This window comes from Pocillopora verrucosa, chromosome 4 (genome assembly GCF_036669915.1).
Source record: "Pocillopora verrucosa isolate sample1 chromosome 4, ASM3666991v2, whole genome shotgun sequence".
In the NCBI taxonomy this organism is placed as follows: Eukaryota; Metazoa; Cnidaria; class Anthozoa; order Scleractinia; family Pocilloporidae; genus Pocillopora; species Pocillopora verrucosa.
The window spans coordinates 31,033,624-31,052,433 of NC_089315.1; the positions used below are offsets into that span (position 1 = coordinate 31,033,624).

Sequence of the window (18,810 nt, forward strand, 5' to 3'; positions counted from 1 at the left end):
TTCCGTTCATCAGCTCCCCATAGTTATACGATGTTTACGGTCAGTTGTATCTTACGTCATGAGAAAGTAATTGTTCTGTTGCCAACACTTAGATGTCAACACTTTCTTCAAGGAGTTCGTACGATCGTAGAAAACTCGGAAGTTTGTGGGGCACGTGGTTTAATTACCAAGAAAAGTTTACTTTGGCGAGATCTCAATTTAGCTGACGTTTTTATTAGATTTCTTTCTTAAATTATCATCTTCGTCCTGAATAATTCAATCTATCATTTCTTAATCCTTTTAATGGAATCCCTCTACTTTAAAAGTAAAACTTTAAAACTGTAATACTACAATAGAGCATAGATTTAGTTACATACTTCCGAAAGGCTGGCTGTGGGTTAAAATGTCCTGCCTAGGAAAAAAAAGAATTGATAAGAATTGACAACCTTGAGACAGTCTGCGAGTGCGGTGGCTCAGTTTACACTGAAGGATCATCTCAACGTTTTCTTCCTGATTTGCAGCCCGATATTTTCCTTCAGCGAACTAGGAAATTTTTAACTTCAATCTGCAGATCTGCAGACTGAAATTAATTACTTTGTGAACCGTATTGTTTAAATAAAAAAAAAAAGTGGGGAGGGTGGACAAATTACCTTGCTGATTCTTTGCACTATATCAAAGAAATAATTAGCTTTTGGATTTCAATTTATTGGCAAGATTGTGCGTACCTTGTTACAAATTCAAGAGGAATTTTTTCGGATTTATCATTATTGCTGTATATTCATGGCAGATGGGGAAAGAAACAACTAATCAAGATGTTTTCTTACTGGTGATTACACCAAATTTTCGACGATCAAGGTTTGTACGGTTTTTCAAAAAATGAGGGGGAAATGGTAAAGTAAGACTTGTACTTGATGCTCCAACTGAGCTCAGGATCGAGAATTGACCAAGCTGTTATAGGATTCAAGGAACAGTTGATATCGATCCCATTCTTTGTGGTACAAAAATGCTCCATAAATTAAAACGCAGCTGTTAACCTGCCGGCGATACAGGGCAACCAAAGTGTATCGCAGACAATTAAAAAATTCTAAGTATCGTTCAAGCAATCTCGATGATAGAAATATTCTCACAAAGAAAGAAAAAAAACACGTTTACAGAGGGTCTCAATAGGGTTAACCGTGAGCCGGAAAACAGCCAAAAATTAGCCGTCAGGTGTAAGCAATTGACAAATTTAACACTATAACCCCTAAGAGTGACTAACATCTTGATTCTCCTTACAAAATCACCCTTGAATCAAACATTAAGGTCATGAGAATAAAGGAAATGATCACCAACTAAAGAAGCTCTTGATAGTAGAACAAATTCTCCTTGACAGAACCCTTGGAAATGTCTAGGGAGTAGTAAGGAGAATACGGATACTGATGTTAGTCGTAAAAAGAAAACAACCGTAAAACAATTTATGGAGACAACAATGGGAAGATATCAACCGTTAGCCCAAAATTGGCCAAAATTTTAACCGTTAGCCGTAAAAGCCATCACTCCATTGAAACCATCTATATAGTCTTAGATATTCGTATCTTGATGGAGTTATTTTTGCCCGTTTACTAATTTGCGCCCATCAATTGAAAAAGTTATCTACAGCTGCTTGATCTACTAACTACTGTTACGATTGAAAAACGTTTTTGAAAGTTACGCTATATAAACGTGAATTGCATAGCCCGCGAGAATAGGTAGGTTTCCTAGTCAATTTTACGTTACAATGAATCAGTCCACTTCCCATTGTTTGAACTGAGCTGAGCTGATGCATAAAAAAGCCTTCTTGTCTCTATACATCAGCCAGTTTTAACCATTTTTCATACAGTTCATCCTTTTCTTTTCGGAGCTCTGCCATCTTCACTCGAAGCTCACTCAATTCTGTTTTCATCTCATCACAATCTCGTTTTATCTCTGCCGCTTTGTCTTCATTAATTGAGTCAATATTTTTCTCTGTGCAGAGTCTGGTGTCCAAGAGTTTTTGATATTTATTTCCGTCAGTACGAATATTCTTCTGGTAATTCTTAATGAGCGATTGCAACGACTGACAAGAATTTTGCAGCGCGTGGGATTCTTCCTTCAACTTACACTCCGCGATGTTAAGGAAATGTATGAGTGCCTCTACGCTATCGATGATTATCGCACTGGAGGGATCTAGTTCACATGTCCTACGATAGTATTGAACAAGAAAACCAAAATCACCACGAATTTTGCTCAGTCTTGTCACTACATCCAAGAAACGAGTGAGCTGATCACATGCCTGGTCTAGTTGTTTCTTTCTTTCGCTTGAACTTCCACCTTGAGGAAATTGAGTCCAGGGTTTTGGTAATATTTCCTTATGACTATTCCTTAAAGGAGCAGCGTCCGTGTTGACGGGGGCGGCCCTGTTCTGATTCAGACTGCTGCTGACTGACTGAGCAGATGGCTCAGGAATATCAACGCTGTTGCTCATAGAGGACCCTCTCACAGTGGCAAAATGAAGACGTTGCACCAAGGGATACACAGGAGTTGGTTGTGGCGCCACAGAAACACACTGAATGCTAGGTTGCTGCCAGCCTGACGGTGAAATGAAAGGGATTGCTACTAGAGGATAAAACCGCTGGAGACTTGCTGGGGGTGTTTGAGGCGGCACCGTATTCACAGTAACAGAATTTCCTGATTGTGGCAAACGGCTTTGCTGTGCGTTGACAACTTCTACTGGCCTGACGTTTGAAGACGCCATACTGTGGGATGGTGGAAGATTACCTGAAGGATGCATGTTTGGGCTGCTCAACGGCACGACGATGGAATTCCCTGTATGTGCCGTGGTTATTGCAGGCCTGACATTTGAATACACCACACTAAGGGATGGTCGCAGATTACCCGAAGGATGCATGCTTGGGCTGCTAAAAGGCATGACAATAGGGTACATTGTTTGTGCCGTGGTTACTGCTCGCCTAACGTTTGAAGACGTCATATCTGGAGATGTTCGCAGATCGACCGGAGGAAACAGTTTGGGGCTGCTCAAAGGCATGCAGACGGAATCCCTTGTACGTAACGTGGTTACTGAGGATGACAAACGGCATTGTTGTTTTTTGACGTCTTCCACTTTTACTGGCCTCACGTTTGGAGAGGGTGCTCTAACAAAGGGTTGCAGACTATCTGGGTTGCTTAAAGGCGCGACAATGGGATTTCCTGTTTGCACCGTGGCTATTGAGGAAGGCAAACGGTAATGTTGTGCGTTGGCGTCTTCTAATTTGACAGGCCTCACGTTTGAAGACGCGTCACTAGGAAATGGTCGCAGATTGCTCGAAGGATGCATGTTTGGGCTGCTCGATGGCGCGACAAAAGAATTTCCTGAATGAGCCGTGGTTATTGAGGATGGCGAATAATACTGTTGTGCGTTGGCGTCTTCTACTTTCACTGTCCTCACGTTTGGAGATGCAGCACTAGGAAATGGTCGCAGAGTTGCCGAATGGTGCATGTTAGGACTACTGAAAGACAACGAACTCATCTCTTTTACAGTGTTTATTTGAGTAACTACATCATGAACCTTATGAGGCACACTATCTGATGCTGACGTCTTTCTGTAATTGGATGCCTCAGAAGAAACACAAGAAAAAGACGATTCTTCATTGGCCGTAGCTGAAAATGTCCGGTTACAGTTATTTTTACTCGCTTGTTGAGGTATTACCCCAGGTAATAACAAGCCATGAGAGGATCTTTGTTGTTTCAACGGACGGCTTGGCATTTCAGGAGGAACTGCGTAACGCTGATTACTATCTGAATGGCTGGAATTTTCACCACTGCCAGTTACCAACCTTGATGAGAGCGTAAGGCAAGGAGTGGCCACTTGAGAAGTCGGTGTTGCCATGTGCATTGGCTGCTGCAATTCTCCCTCTCCCAGGAAACAAGTAACTTTGTCTGCAGGCATGTTCGAAGACACTTTACCTTTATTCAATGCAACAGGCATAGAACCTAGAGAGAAAAGAGAGAATAGAAATGTAAAGTAAGAAAAATAATTCTAAATCAACAAAAGATATCATTGAATGGGAAGAAGAACCATAGTAAATAGTATAAGAGAGATGGTAACTTTTGAGGTCGGTAAAGAAATAGAGAAAGATGTTTTTCGTCTTGTCACGAGCGTGGGACAAAGAAAAAATTCAGAGTCCCCGTGAGGAATCCAACATCAGAGGTTCGCATTCCGCGCACCTATGCTCTACTACCGAGCAACAGAGACTCTAATGTGAGCGAAGCCTATAACGAAGTTCATATGACACGAGTCCTGCATACTGCTTGAATCAGCATATGTCGATAGCGTCATGTTCGTAAATAGAATAAGAGAGAAGAACCACAGTGCCCTTAAATCCTGGGTCAAACAATTGAGTTAACCAATTGGAAAATAGTACAGTCCATTTTAAAAAATATCCTTTTCTCTACTGACCAGGACGGGATCTTGCAAGATTCTTCTTTCTTCCAGCGCTAACACTCATTCTTGCCGCGTTCTTTACCCTTGGATCACGTCGCTTGACTTTATCGCATCTCTCTCCACTTGTGCACCCAAGACAGGTACTAGAACAACACCTGCTTGTAATCAAAATTCGTCTAGATTTCCTCTGTGTGGAGTCTCCTGACACATCATGACCCACTCTCTTCTTGCCAAGGTGTTTTGCAGCAGATGGCAAATACTGTATTGAAAATCCAACATTCCCTGGCAATGGAATACACTTTCCAACATCAATTTCATCCAACACAACCTTGAAGTCACGTATCTCTCGGTTCAGACTTGAGCGCAATGTGTTCTGTTTTATGAAGGTATCCACAGACACGCCTTTATCAGCTTTTTCCCTTCTGCTGTTCATTATTGCTGGACAGTCTGTCTACCCAAGACCTAACAGGCTTTTTAACTGTTGAGTGTAAAGACAGTAAATGAAACAAAAACCAATTTGAATAATAATAGTACTAATTATAGCAATAATAATGTTAATGGTAATAATTTTAAAAAATGATGATAGTAAAAATAATAATAATGATAGTAAAGGTAAAGAAAATAATTACAAAAATTATCATGATGATAACAATAATATCACTTAGATTGATTTCTAATCATCTGTGATGGTAATGGACTAAGTGGAGTCTAATTCGGTCTGAAATCATACCAGTGATAACAGCTGTATAACAATAACAGTATTCACCATTAATATTAAAGGTAAAAATAAACTGTCATCATTCATTTACTAAGAGAAATAAGCTTCGAAACTGTTGTTGTAAATATGCGAAAAATCTTATAAGTATTCTTATCATCCAATTTATTACTATGAGAATAGTGTAATAGGGTTTTCATGGGGATGCTTTTAAAAGATTTCCAAGCATTTGAAAGTAGATTTTACTAATAAACAATACTTATACATTGTAGGGAAATAAGATCGAGTAGCTATCGTATATAAAATGAAATTACGTGTGCACCTTTCATTTGTCCCAAACTTCGAGAAAAAAAATACATCTGGTGCTGGTCCTTCGAAATTAAAAAATGCTGTAGGGTTTTTAAGCATATCTTTGCGATAACAAGGATTCGATCGCCTGTTTAGAGATTTGGTCACTCGCTTCTGTCGAACTACTCAACATAATAAACTCAGCAATACAAAGATTTTTTCTAAGTAATACGCAACAGCTAATACTCAAGACATACTTACGCACCAAATACTTCTCGAGACTACAATAGCCATTTGCGAACCATTCGAAAGGATCGACAAGATATATCTATGCTTCTGGATAATATGTAAAATGGCGGTCAAAACAGTTTGTAGTTCCCAGGAGACATCGAGGAAAGCTCGAACAGATGTCAAGGGTGCCTTTGTCACGCAACACAACAGGTCACTTTCTCACCACCTCTAGTAGGATTTGCAAAATTTGATTTGCCTCTTTTATTTTTAATTCAGACTGAGTTCCTATATGAGTAAAAAAATAAACAGGTAAATCAATTAAAAAAATCAATCAATCGGTGAATACAGCCGCGGTGTCATGACAGAGTACTAATTTTTCCTTTGACTTTACATCTGTTTTTTTGTTGTTGTTGTTCGTATGCGTTTAATATTGCATGTGCTCAGCTTGTGTGTCTCCTGCACTCACAAATCAAGCAAAAGAACTTACGTAAATGAGAGTTACAATTATCTTCCCATAGTCCCGTATAATTATACTAGCAACGTGGCCTCTCTTTTCTTCTGACGTCACCTTGCGCAACAGCAGGTACCCTTAAAAATTTCAACAAAGCCAACATGACAAATGAAATTTTATTTTCATGGATATGGAAATTAGCTCATGATTTGCCACAGATAAGGCAGTTACAACTAAACCATTGAAAAAATATTGCTTTAACGAGCAGAGTCAAGCGTACTTATATATTTTCCTGATGAATGCGGATTACGATTATTTGTTTAAACTTCTCCTGATAGGGGACTCCGGCGTTGGAAAATCATGTCTCCTGATCCGCTTCGCAGACGACACGTTTACGGACAGTTTTATAAGCACAATAGGAGTGGACTTCAAAATAAGGACCATAAATGTTGAGGGAAAAATCGTTAAGTTACAAATTTGGGACACTGCTGGACAAGAGCGCTTTCGCACGCTAACGACAGCTTATTATCGAAGCGCACACGGGATCATCATGGTATATGATGTGAATGAAAAGGAAACTTATTTACACATCGATCAGTGGCTGGAAGAAATAGAAAGATATGCTTGCGGCGGAGTGAACAAACTTCTTGTGGGAAATAAATGCGATTTGTTGGGTAAACGCCAAGTTGAGTACGAGGTGGCCAAAAGTTTCGCGCAAAGACTTCAGATTTCGTTCATTGAAACAAGCGCAAAGGACAGAACCAATGTTGACAACGTGTTTTATACAATGGCGGAAGAACTAAGAGAGAAGCTTGGGTCACCCCTGACTTCTCCCGATGGTGGAGGTGAAAATTTAAGCTTGAAAGACAGTACTCCGGTTAATACAAGTAACTGGCCGAAATGTTGCAGTTTTTCATGATTGAGTGGTAGTACTTGCGATTGTTACGAATAATAAAAAGGCTCGATATTTGCTCATAAACAAGACAATCACTTCAAGAGAGATTACGATTAAAAATATTTGTCTTCAAGGAGTATGGTGAAACTGTAACCTGCATGCGCAACCACTAGGAAAGTGTAGTGTTGTATTCGAAGTAAGGGACATTGTAAAATGGGTAAAGAAACACTTTCGAAAGCTTCCATTGGAAAATCAAAATTCTTGAGAAAGACAAAGTACTATTCAATACATAATTGTGGAAGGAATATGGCTTTCAAATGTTATATGCAAAAAGGGAAAAATTTTTAATTTTTGGACAGATACAGTTTGATTTCAACATTTTGGGTAAATTCCAAGTGCGTATATGTGTTTTTATCATTGTTATTATTATTAAAAATAACAAAAGATGAAAAGTAGGGATTCAGACTGACCAAGTTAATATTTTGCAGCTTTAATATTGGGAATTGGAGGAGGTCTTTTATTCCCAATTAGAACGAATCTCAAGCAACAACTATATCGGAAAATCTAGAATTTACATCGACATGAAAGTACTGACGCTTTACCTTGCATGATAGTTGGCCGTTTTGGTAGGCAAATAAAAAAGCAAAATATGCAATGTCAGGAGGATTTTTCCAAGGGTTAAGGCTCTCCATCTCTCTTAGGAGGTGCACAGGAGTTAATCAGTTGGAGGATATAAGGTTCAAATGATCTTCTTTTTAAGGGCCTCTGGGCTATATAAATTTGCATGTGTGCATATTATATTGTGGCACTGGACCGCAAAATATATTCACTGACAGCCGGCATATAAATCGGCAAGAAGCCAGTGTTAAGGGCTATTCAGTTTTCAGTTATTTCTGGTTCAGATGAACGACAAACCCTAACGACTGCGTTCAGAGACAAGATAGATATCTCTTCGTAATGAATTCTGATTACGATTACTTGTTCAAAATCCTTGTGATAGGCGACTCTGGTGTTGGAAAATCGTGTCTACTGATGCGCTTCATAGACGACAAGTTCACAGAGAGTTTTATAAGCACCATAGGAGTAGACTTCAAAATACGCACCATGAATGTGCATGGAAAAATTGTCAGATTACAGATATGGGATACCGCAGGACAAGAACGTTTTCGTTCGATTTCGGCGACTTATTACCGGAACGCGCATGGAATCATCTTGGTCTACGACGTCAATTGGATGGAAAGTTTTTTGCACATCGATCAATGGCTAAAAGAAGTCGAACGAAACGCAGGAGCCAGAGTAAGCAGACTTCTTGTTGGAAATAAATGCGATCTGGAAGGTAAAAGACAAGTTGATTATGAAGTGGCAAAAAATTTCGCTGATGACATTGGGGTTTCGTTCGTTGAAACAAGCGCGAAAAATGACACTAACGTCGACATTGTTTTTAACACAATGGTGGAAGAACTTAACGAAAAGTTGGCGAGTGGTTTACCTTTAATGGCCACTTCTCCCAACAATTCGGCCAAAAGTTTAGGTTTGAACGACAATCAGTTACCTGCTGAATCAACTAGTCGGCAGAAATGCTGTAGTTTTTCCTAATTTTTTACATAGTAGATCAGTGGTCGAATAGGAATTACTGTATTGTCTTAAATATTGTGAGATGCCGGTCAATGATGATCGATGAGCAGATGTTTTCGACTCTCGCACATGATGCTAAGTGTTTCTTGACAGCCAAGTAAAGCCCTCAAAGAGGAGAGCTGAACACAGTATACTACATACACTGTATACAAAAATGAGATAAATGATTCGGTAAAAAAAGTGAATATATTAATAAATATACAGATAAATAAATAAACGAACAAATAAGTAAATAATTAAAAACCACCGCGGCAAAAATTTTAGTTCAAATTATCTTGATCTTCGCCGAGCTCTATATTGACTCAGCGTATTCCCCTTGATCTGCGTCACGATTTGCGTGACATCTGCGGGTTGTGTTGAGCCTTTAAGAACCAAAACATGGCTCAGCGGAGTTAAGTTTGGCTATGTAACATGCACAAATAGTACACTCCACGTGAGGGAACAGGGCCAATATTGACGTGAAGGCTTTCGGAAGTAGACGTCTGGATTACACTCTTTTTACCTTTGAGATTGCAAGACATCCGAATCGTTTCTTCGAATAATGAGCGATATTGTAGAGCTGCAAAGTCCTGATGGAGATCATGCAACTATTCAACTTCACGGCAAGTGGATAATTATGAAAATTTTGTGTGCTGTTCATCACGTGAAAGAACTCCTTAGGCACCATCTGTCGTTTGTTGCTCCAGTGAAATATTCGTCGGAGAGAGAACTAGCTGCGAGGGGAAAGAGAATTCCGCGTCTCCCAAATTCCGGATGAAAAAAAAAATGGACTATACCCTGACAATCAAATCAGCGTATTCCAGACTTGAGTGGAAAGCTTCCCACTTAATTTAACTCCGGTTTTACGTTGAATTAACTGTTTTCGAGAGAGTTTTTTCTTTCTTCTCTACGTTAAGTTTTCTGTCCTAGTAACTTATGTTAATAGGTTAATATCAAGAGCATTTCTTATGTCAATCTGCGACTTGTAGCTAAAATAATAATGATTGGGTTGGTATGATTTCTACAGGTGCAACTGTGACGTCATGGAAGTGCAAAGGACGGGAAATGCTGTTTGTAAGGTAAATAATTCAAATTCTTTCAAACCTTTCCATCTAGCGATACCAGCAGACTGGAAAAAAACTTGATTAGCTCTTTTTTAAAATATTACCAACGTTTGACTGAAAGAAAATAAAAACTTTCCTTTAGAAGCCACTCATTGCGACATGTTTTATAATCGATCTTTCATAATTTATTTTTTAACAGTGAAAAGGCGGTTTTTGACAAGAAGAAGGCGATCAGAGGCGGAATTCCAGTAGTGTTTCGTAAGTAATAATCGTATATTGTGAGGACAGGAATCAGCTGCTATATATTGGAAGCTAATCCAGTCAGATTTTACGTGAAGGATATAATGCTTTGAAAGAGCCAGGATCAAGATTGCGATATAATTTATGCTGTTGCAATATGTCTTGAGGAACGAATCCTAGAATGGTTTCTGTTCAACAGCAAACTTTGGACCATGGAGTCTTGGGCCTCAGCATGGATTTGCCAGAACTAGCCAATGGCACATCAGCCAACATCCAAAGGTTTGGAAAAAAATCAAATGGGCCTTGCAATTTAAGCTAACCCTCTACACTAGAACTTCAGTATGTATATTCTCCATACCATTCGCTCGTCATTTCCTAAGGTGCTGACAGGGAGAATTTGTTTAACAATCAAGAGCCTCTTTAGTTGGTGATCATTTCCTTTATTACTTTGACTTTAATGTTGGATTCAGGGGTGATTTTGGAAAGAAAAGTTAGATGCTAGACTTACTCTTAGGGGTCAAAAGGGTTAATTCACTTTCTATGTTAAGCACAGATGTAGGGGAGATATTTGGAAGACTGGATGGCTAACAAATTGTACATCAGTTTTAATCAAAGGAGATGGAGGTTATTTCCATAGGTATCAGGATAGGTCTGTGGTATCTCAAAGGATTTAAATTCATTAGGTGCTCATTTTTTCAAGGAAGAGAATGGTGAAACAAGAGCAGTGTTTTCTCTAGAGGACAGTGAAAGTACAAGACAAATGTGGGATTATAAGTAAGTGTCCCACTCTTATCATGGACCCAGTAAGGTGCTTGGGTTTGTTGTTGTTGTTGTTTTTTTATGGCAGGTGCAAATATTTATTTTGGAATCTGGTAACTTTTAAAATTTTTTTTCCCTGTGAGACATTTCTCTTAAAATTCCACAATTATTACTCTTGAAGGTTTAGGGTTCTGTATGAAGTGACTGTGGGAAAGCAGCATTTAAAAACCACCATCACAGTTGAAAACAAAGGTAAAATAAAATGTTCTAGATAAAAAAAAAACCAAGGATACAAATACAACATTAGTAACATATTTTTACTTAGTTGTCTAGATTAATAGCTACCGCCTGTTATTTTTCTAAGCATTTATTTTGTCCTGGATTAAAAACACTGTTGTCAAAATCAGGTCAGTCAAATTTTAAAAATATTTCTGAAGGTGACAATGATGTTGGAAACCTTGGAAAATATGTTAAGTTACATTGAAGGAACTTTGACCATTGGTTTAACTAATTAATTTTGATTAATGCTGACAGAAGTGAAGGAAACCATCTTTGTTAGACCTATTTAATAAATATTTTAGGATCTTCATTTGAATTTTTTATGCAATTCAAACTAGACAGTTTGCACTCGTGATCTTTGCAGACGAGAAAGCCTTTGCCTTTACCACCCTTCTACACACTTATTTACGAGTTCCTGATGTTACCCAAACTACAGTTTCTGGATTAAAGGGCTTAAACTATGTTGATAAGGTGGGTGTTCCAACTTTAATTAATGCTTTTTTGACCTGAGTTTAACAGGGAATGTACACAGCCTCATGTCTGAACCCCTCTATTTCCCAGTGATTAACATGTAACTTCTCCTTATTGTATCTACACACTATCCAGCAAACAGGTAATGAGAATACTCAAACTTATCAGGTGGAAGTTGTTATCTTACTCTGACATCAAATTCTTGAAACTAATTTACAAGGAAATATGTAGCAGCTAGAGGAGAGAATTAACAACCAGAACTTGGGTTAACCTCTCAAGTCCTAAGAGAGAATGTTTATTTTAGTGTTTTAGTGCTGAGTACTCTGAAATTATTCTTTGTAGGTTCTTGGTGGAAAAACATTCACAGAAAGCAATGAACCTGTGAAAATCAATGGGTTTACAGATAGGTAAATAAATGTAAATAAATGTAAATAAATGTAATTTTGCCTAAATTATCAAGTTGAAATTCAGACACATTGTATGCATAATTTCATTGGCAATTCTTGATCAATTTTTTTTTTTCAATTTCCATAATTTGAAAATCTAGTCATGACTAATAATAACCTGAATAGAACATTACTTAGAATGAAAAGGTTCATATGTGAGCTGAGAAAGTATTTGTTATTACATCATTTGATTAAAGGCACTCATGCTACTTGTCTAACAATTAGGCTGGACCATATGGGTGAAAGTTTTCTTTTCTTTTCTTTTTTTTTTTTTTAGGGTTTACCAGAACTCTCCAAGTGAACACAAGATAACAAATGTTGGCTCTAAAAATTGTCATGTAACTCTCTGGAAGGAAAATTTTCCAGATACAGGTGACATCAAAAAATTAAATTGTAAGCGACTTAATTTCTTTTGGTAGACTAATGCATGTTTTTGTTTATTTTTCAGTTGTGTGGAATCCTTGGGCTCAAAAGGCCATTTCAATGGCTGATTTTGGAGATGATGAGGTTTGTTCCTCTTTACCACAAGTTGAGTACTTTGCTGCCCTTGAGGGACAAAGAAAATGATTTGGAATGATTTTTAAAACTATTTCCTTTTCATCTCTTGTAGTATCCCAATATGCTATGTGTTGAAGCAGGATATGTCAGCAAGCCTTTTGTACTTGAGCCAGGAAAGAAATTTGAAGCCCAGCAAACATTTTCATGTTCTTGTGTTTAGCCTTGAATTTTCATACAATAGGTAGTGACCAAAATCAAGTTAGAAATGAAATTAATTGGTAGCTCTGATAGCATTAGTGCAGTTTGAAAATAAACTACTACCAATAAAAAATGTAGGGATGGTAAAAGATAAGACTAATGATAGATGTGGGTAAACAGGAAGATAGGATTAGGATATTTTTTGTGAACTAATAGATGTAATGACTTTTCTGTACTCTACCTGTTTAAATCAATTTTAAAAGGATAGGGATTGTTTTTATCAGTTTATAAGGGTAGTCAGAGTATAATATACTGTAAACCGTTTTTCTAATGTAGGGCTAACACTCCAATCATCAGCTTTAGAAATCCTTCATGGGGGCCAATTTACATAATTAACTCAGTTGAAAAAAAAAATCTCTGTTCAAACTATGTACTGTTATACACCAATATGAGTGATGAATTTTTTTTCTTCAAATCAAGATTGTATTCTACAAGCTATTCTCAAATTTCCAATACTCTCAAAAATTTCATGTCTAGGTGTATAAAACAAAGTAAAATATCAGCCTGGAACTACTAACAATAACTGTTCAAATAGACTAGAAGTGTGTAGAGCCAATGAACTGAAATCCAAACAACAACATCGATCTATTTGTGCATTCAGTTAAAATCATACATCACTAGAAAACTGTTACAAAGACAGTTTCCTTGCATTGTATAAAAATAATTAAACAGTAAAAGAAATTGCATTCTAAATGGATATTCACAATGGTAGTAAAATAAAAAATGTTATTTAATTATCCTGAAATATTGAATAACAAGGATATAATATCGGCTTATAAACTAAGGATACCAGCTGGGAAAAAAGACAGCTTGCTGCTGCAATGTTGTGTGTTATTTCTAATAAAAAAGTACCCTTGGAGACTGTAGTTTTTTTTTCAGTTTGAATTACTTGTCCTTTCTTACTTTGAACATTTTCTTTCTCCCTCACCTTCAATACTGTAAGTTTTTCATATTTTAGTTTTTTGGGGGAATGATTAACCTGAGAGGATTAATGCCTACAAATAATATGCGTATTTCACAAAGTCACAAATAAAAGTGTCTAACAACTCACACTTTTCCCAACCATAGCAGCTTAGGTGACTTACCTAAGCTTCTTTCTGTAATCTTTTTAACAAAATTTAAATAGTATTCAGTGTCATCATACATTCAACCTGGTAAAAGATAGCCTGTACTTGACCTACTACAGCTATAACACTGGCTTCAGCCAATACTGCATTCCACAAAAGTCAAAAGAATAACTATTTTGAACAAAACCACTTGAGTAAAGAGCAATGAGCTTTAAGTTCTTTTTTCTGAAATTCAAAAGACATGGAACTCAGACACAGGAGTGGGACATGTGGGTTTATAATCCTTCAAATATCAAGTCAAGGGCAGCTTGGACGTTACCACCAGTAGCAGTGAGAGCCTGGATACTGAGTGCATCATCTGTGATTCCCATATCTCTGAGTTGCTGCAACTGTGACTGGAAATATTCCAAAAATGGTTATCACTTATCTTTATCAACTGATAGATTAATAAGTGGCTCACACATATGTGTGAAATAGTATCAGTTCCACTCATTAAAATTATTATGATCTAAAATTAAAAGTTATAATAATTGTTTCAATGACTCAAAAGGGCTGGGATCTGAACAACCATATAAGTAAATTTGTTGGAATGTGAACAAAAATTGGAATACATTTAAGTTAAGGAGGTCTTGATGGGAGTTAGAAGGTGACAAATATCACTTAATGAAGTTGATATAATTATTGCAAAGAAATGTTTAAAGTCAGAATGATGTGATGCAAAAGTTCACGAACCAACAGCAGTGTCGGATAAATTCAATAGAGATTATTCCTTTCTAATTGAATGGATTCACAAGTAACAATCAAGTTAAACAGAAAAAAATAACTTAATATCGATATTAGTCCCCAGAATGTCAACAGTGAGATCAATGAGTTTCTAACCTGAAGCTGAGATGATTGCTGAGAAATGTTCATGACAGATGCCACCGCTTCACTGACCATATCTCTTGTTATGGTTGGTCGTGAACTTGACGCTCTTGTACCTCTACTTGTTGATGGGATGACTGGTGAGAAAGCTGATGTTGAAGCACCTCTGCTTGTGGATGGCCCAGCTAAAAAAGTGAATTACATTTCCCTTAAAATACAATACAGTCAAGCCTTTATGGCCAATCCTATGGAAAATATTGACTTCTAGTGATGCCAGCAATTATGTAGTGGAAAAAATTATAGTTTGCATGGAAAAAAGGAGTTTCTTCATCCTCTCTTCCATAATGTAGTTGTTGTTTTTGTACACATCACATCTTCTTGATAACAAATAGTGTGCATGCCATCAGAATTCAATGTAACCAACAATCAGAGCTCAAAAGGATTATTGTGTCAGCACACTGTACATACATGACAGCATAATTTTGAACTTATACCCTCACTTACATCTTTTATTTACAAAGGACGCTGCACAAACCTTCACTGCGTGTTGAAGAACCTGGAGAAATTCCTGCATTAGCTAAAGCCGATGATAATAATGATGATGTGACTGGTTGCCGAGATGATGATGCTCCTCTTGAGGCCGCAGCAGATCTTAATGCTTGGATACTCTCTTCATTTGCTGCCACCAGTTCAGCTTGAGCAACAAGCTATGGATGAAAGATAATACTCAAATTAACATCTAATAAAAATTTTAGATGTGATAGGACACAAAACATGATATCTCACCCCTGGATCCATGCCTCGCAGTTCATCATCAGAATCATATGTGTCACCAGCCATGTGACTCCTGGTGGAATGTTTACCTACCCCTCCCTCCTTGGCAATTGCTGCAGCAATGTAGGAAGCTGCCTGAACCAGGCTTGGATGTTCTCGCATTACCCTGTAAAAGATGATTACAAAAAGCTTCAGTTGGTAACAATTTGCACAGAGAGTTCAAGATCACATTCAATTTATGGCTGTTATTAAAACTATTGAAAGGTTATTGTAAAACAAGAAGACAGAAATTTGTAAACAGTGAACAACTTAGAGAGAAAAGTTAATTTCACTTACGTCTCAACGTTTGCTGTCTGTACAAGTTGTTCAAGAAGTTCAGGATCTTGAAGAAGAGCTAAGAATTACATGGAAAAACATATGCACATAAAGTGATTCAAATGTTTAACTTTATTCTTCAGTAGCACAGAAATAAAAAGAAGTAAATATTAAAGAAGAACCACAAATAAGTAAATTACAGTAAGAGAAAAAGGATTAGCATTTGGGCAGAAAAACATTTAAAATATCTCTGACGAGATCATTAACCACAAGGAAGGTCAACAGATGTATATGTATGGTACATGAATAACAACCTATGATCAGAAATTGAGAAAAGTGTTTTTTTGTCTTGTCGTGTGTGTGGGACAAAGAAAGAATTCTGAGTTCCCTTGAAGAATTGAACCTGAGACCTCTGATGCTCTACCACTGAGCCACAGAGACCCTACAGTAAGTGAGATCTATTACGAAGTTCACATGACACACATCCTGCATACTGCTAGGATCAGCATTGTCAATAGCATCATGTTTGTAAAGAATAAAAGAGATGGTAAGTTTTGAGCTTGGTAAAGAAATTGAGGAATATGTTTTTTGCCTTGTCACAAGTGTGGGACAAAGAAAATAATTCTGAGTCCCTGAGTTCCTGTTAGGATCAGAACATTAGAGGCATTATGCAGGACACATGTCATATGAACTTTGTAATAGACCTTGCTCACTGTAGAGTCTCTGTGGCTCAGTGGTAGTCTAGTGGAGCATCAGAGCATGAAATCAGATATTCACCAAGCTCAAATTCTTTACATACAACCTATGATGTACACAAATATTACATAGAATTTACATTTGGTTGATAAGTAGTGAGAGATGCTGAGGCCATGTGGTTGTAGTGTGTGGGCTTGGATCACTAAGTCCAGGGTAATTCAACCACTAACTAGGTTCTTAAGTTGGATTCTTTGGTAAGTCACTACTGTCAGAGGATATTTCTCCACCTAGGATTATCAATGGGTACCTGAAAACTGTTTGGAAAACCTGGCAAATTAAAGGACAAGGGGGGTGACTTTGAAATATGCTGGTATCTTGTGCAAGGGTAATTAACTATACTATCACAGCATGAACCCTCTGCCTTATAAGCTGACATTATGTCATAAACAGTTATAACAATTCATTGTAATCAGAAATACTCACTCATAGCAACATGATCAGATGATAATCCTGGAGTGGCTACAGTCAGTTGTTCAAGCATGTCTGGATTGGTAAGAATTTTTTCAACCTGACAACAACAAAAAAAACCAGTTGAATCAGAAAAAAAATACTTTTTACTCCTAAAGTTTTTTATGAAAAACAGCAAATTTTCAAGAGATCTGAAACTTACTGTATTTCTGTAGGAAGGGCTCTTGATGGCTGCCTCTAAGACAGGGATCACTTCAGTGATTGGCACATCATCTGAATCAAGTTCTTTTGGGTGAAAAATTAAATGACATTAAACAAAAACCATGGATGTGTTTGCTTTAATTAACAATACTATATTAAGAAATTGAACTGAAAAAAATTAAAATAATTAGGAAGTGGCCTCTATATACCAAGCTATAAAGAAGAAGAGACATTCACAATTAAAAGTAGAGAGTCTACCTCTGTAGCATTCTTTGTCTCAGAAATATTCAGAATTTACAATTTCTGACCCAAGATATTTCATAGCATCCAATATGAATTAAGTATTAAGTCTATTCTAACACTAGATGAGCTAAGGAGCTCAAGCGCATAGCAAAAAGGTCCTATTGTACTTGCTCTGTACTTTATCTAGTTAGGTGATCTTGCCTCACTTTTTTGAAAGGGGATAAAACCCTCTCCACTGGATTTATTACTATCCAGCCTAAAACTGTCCACAGAACAAACCAGATAGCAATTGATCTACTGCTTGTCTAATCATCAAACAACTTAACTTGGATGACTGAATTTTCCAAACATAACTTGATACAACCTGACTTCCTGAATAACTGAATAAAGGGGGTAAGTTTCTAAGGAAACTGTGGTGCTGCATCAGTGGGAGAGTATAGCAGGTAATTTAGTGTTGACAACTGAGTTGAAAATGTAAATTGGTCACGATAAAGAGTGAAAAGGCTGACATTTCAAGTATTAGCTCTTTATTAGAGTGATTGTCCCCAATTCCTCCGACAAAGGGCTAATGCTCGAAACATCAGCCTTTTCAATCTTTACGGTGGCCAATTTATGTTTTCAACTCAGTTGTTAACACTTAATTACTTACTTCCTGAATAACTGCCTTTAATTTGGCAAGCACATATATTCTAAAAAACAAATGCGTCATTTTCACCTATGGGTTCTGGTTCAGGGTTCTTTATCATCACATAAATAGTAAATCCATCTTTGATTCCATAAGAGTCCAGAGTTTTCTCGTCCTTAAGCAGTTCTCCAGCAAATATAAAATCTAAAGAAGACAATTTATAGCTTCAGTGAATCTATCGTATGGGTCAACAAAGTATAAAATATAATTTGTAAATCTTACATCTCAATACTTAAAATATCTGATAACCATCTTAAAATACAAGGGATCTGATATAATATTTCCAACTACTTGATGAGCTAAAATATTTTCAACAAAATAAAAAGATTTCCTTCGATCGAGTGTTTTCTTTGGCATTTTTACAGTTTCCCGGCATCCACGACAGCTGCACGCTTGTTTCACAATGATGTGTTCCTTGACTTTTCCTATTGACCGCTTTTAAATGAAAGATGGCAGACTGGTTTTTTTTTCAAGCATCAAATTGAGAAGTTTTATGGAGGAAATGGGAGGATATAGTGGTAAAAATAGACACTTTTATGGGTTAAAAAAGTCCAATGATCATCTCACTCTGCTGGTCAATCGGTATGTTCGTCTTCGCTGCTGCCTTTTCCTTCAATTCCTCAACTTTGCAACTTAACTCGATGTCATCAATGATATGCTTAGTATTGTGATAAGCTTCTTTGATTCGAACACACGGCATTTCTTAGCGTTCTTGTAAATATGTCAATGACTTTTTTGCCTGCAGACGTCGTCACCTATTGAAATTTACCTCACGGCTATTTTTCGCAAGGCATCAAAAGTGTCGACTACTTGGAGAATCTGGAGCTAGCGATTTGATTGGATAATGGTAGCTTCTAAACTTCGCGCGTCT

At 37.2% G+C, this 18,810-nt stretch overlaps 5 protein-coding genes across 7 annotated transcripts; 3 read left to right on the plus strand and 2 right to left on the minus strand.

Moving 5' to 3' along the window:
- Positions 1 to 254: 254 nt before the first annotated feature.
- On the minus strand, positions 255 to 5,926 carry LOC131790394 (uncharacterized). 3 transcript variants are annotated; one of them, XM_059107600.2, is made up of 3 exons: positions 5,686 to 5,926; positions 4,433 to 4,895; positions 255 to 3,966 (listed from the first exon to the last, which is right to left on the minus strand). In XM_059107600.2, the coding sequence occupies exons 2-3, from the start codon at positions 4,848 to 4,850 to the stop codon at positions 1,802 to 1,804; spliced, it is 2,583 nt and encodes an 860-aa protein (XP_058963583.1). In that variant the 5' UTR covers positions 4,851 to 4,895; positions 5,686 to 5,926; the 3' UTR covers positions 255 to 1,801. The 3 variants fall into 3 exon arrangements, with proteins under 3 accessions (XP_058963583.1, XP_058963584.1, XP_066022264.1); XM_059107601.2 differs by having other exon boundaries at positions 5,678 to 5,926; XM_066166167.1 differs by having other exon boundaries at positions 5,455 to 5,926.
- Positions 5,927 to 6,160: 234 nt separating this feature from the next.
- LOC131790309 (ras-related protein ORAB-1) lies at positions 6,161 to 7,636 on the plus strand. The gene has a single exon (XM_059107497.2). The coding sequence runs from the start codon at positions 6,398 to 6,400 to the stop codon at positions 7,019 to 7,021; it is 624 nt and encodes a 207-aa protein (XP_058963480.1). The 5' UTR covers positions 6,161 to 6,397; the 3' UTR covers positions 7,022 to 7,636.
- A 196-nt stretch (positions 7,637 to 7,832) lies between these two features.
- Positions 7,833 to 8,875, plus strand: LOC131790312 (ras-related protein ORAB-1). Its single transcript, XM_059107502.2, has one exon. It carries the CDS (start codon positions 7,955 to 7,957, stop codon positions 8,591 to 8,593), a length of 639 nt encoding a protein of 212 aa, XP_058963485.2. The 5' UTR covers positions 7,833 to 7,954; the 3' UTR covers positions 8,594 to 8,875.
- A 174-nt stretch (positions 8,876 to 9,049) lies between these two features.
- LOC131790350 (uncharacterized) lies at positions 9,050 to 13,485 on the plus strand. The gene is made up of 11 exons (XM_059107551.2): positions 9,050 to 9,234; positions 9,639 to 9,690; positions 9,875 to 9,933; positions 10,115 to 10,194; positions 10,616 to 10,689; positions 10,856 to 10,926; positions 11,318 to 11,424; positions 11,767 to 11,831; positions 12,148 to 12,242; positions 12,319 to 12,377; positions 12,481 to 13,485. Exons 1-11 carry the CDS (start codon positions 9,174 to 9,176, stop codon positions 12,586 to 12,588), a joined length of 831 nt encoding a protein of 276 aa, XP_058963534.1. The 5' UTR covers positions 9,050 to 9,173; the 3' UTR covers positions 12,589 to 13,485.
- LOC131790349 (ubiquitin-like protein 7) lies at positions 12,661 to 18,715 on the minus strand. The gene is made up of 9 exons (XM_059107548.2): positions 18,507 to 18,715; positions 17,970 to 18,083; positions 17,013 to 17,095; positions 16,826 to 16,910; positions 15,668 to 15,725; positions 15,344 to 15,497; positions 15,093 to 15,264; positions 14,573 to 14,742; positions 12,661 to 14,088 (listed from the first exon to the last, which is right to left on the minus strand). The coding sequence occupies exons 1-9, from the start codon at positions 18,637 to 18,639 to the stop codon at positions 13,969 to 13,971; spliced, it is 1,089 nt and encodes a 362-aa protein (XP_058963531.1). The 5' UTR covers positions 18,640 to 18,715; the 3' UTR covers positions 12,661 to 13,968.
- Positions 18,716 to 18,810: the final 95 nt, after the last annotated feature.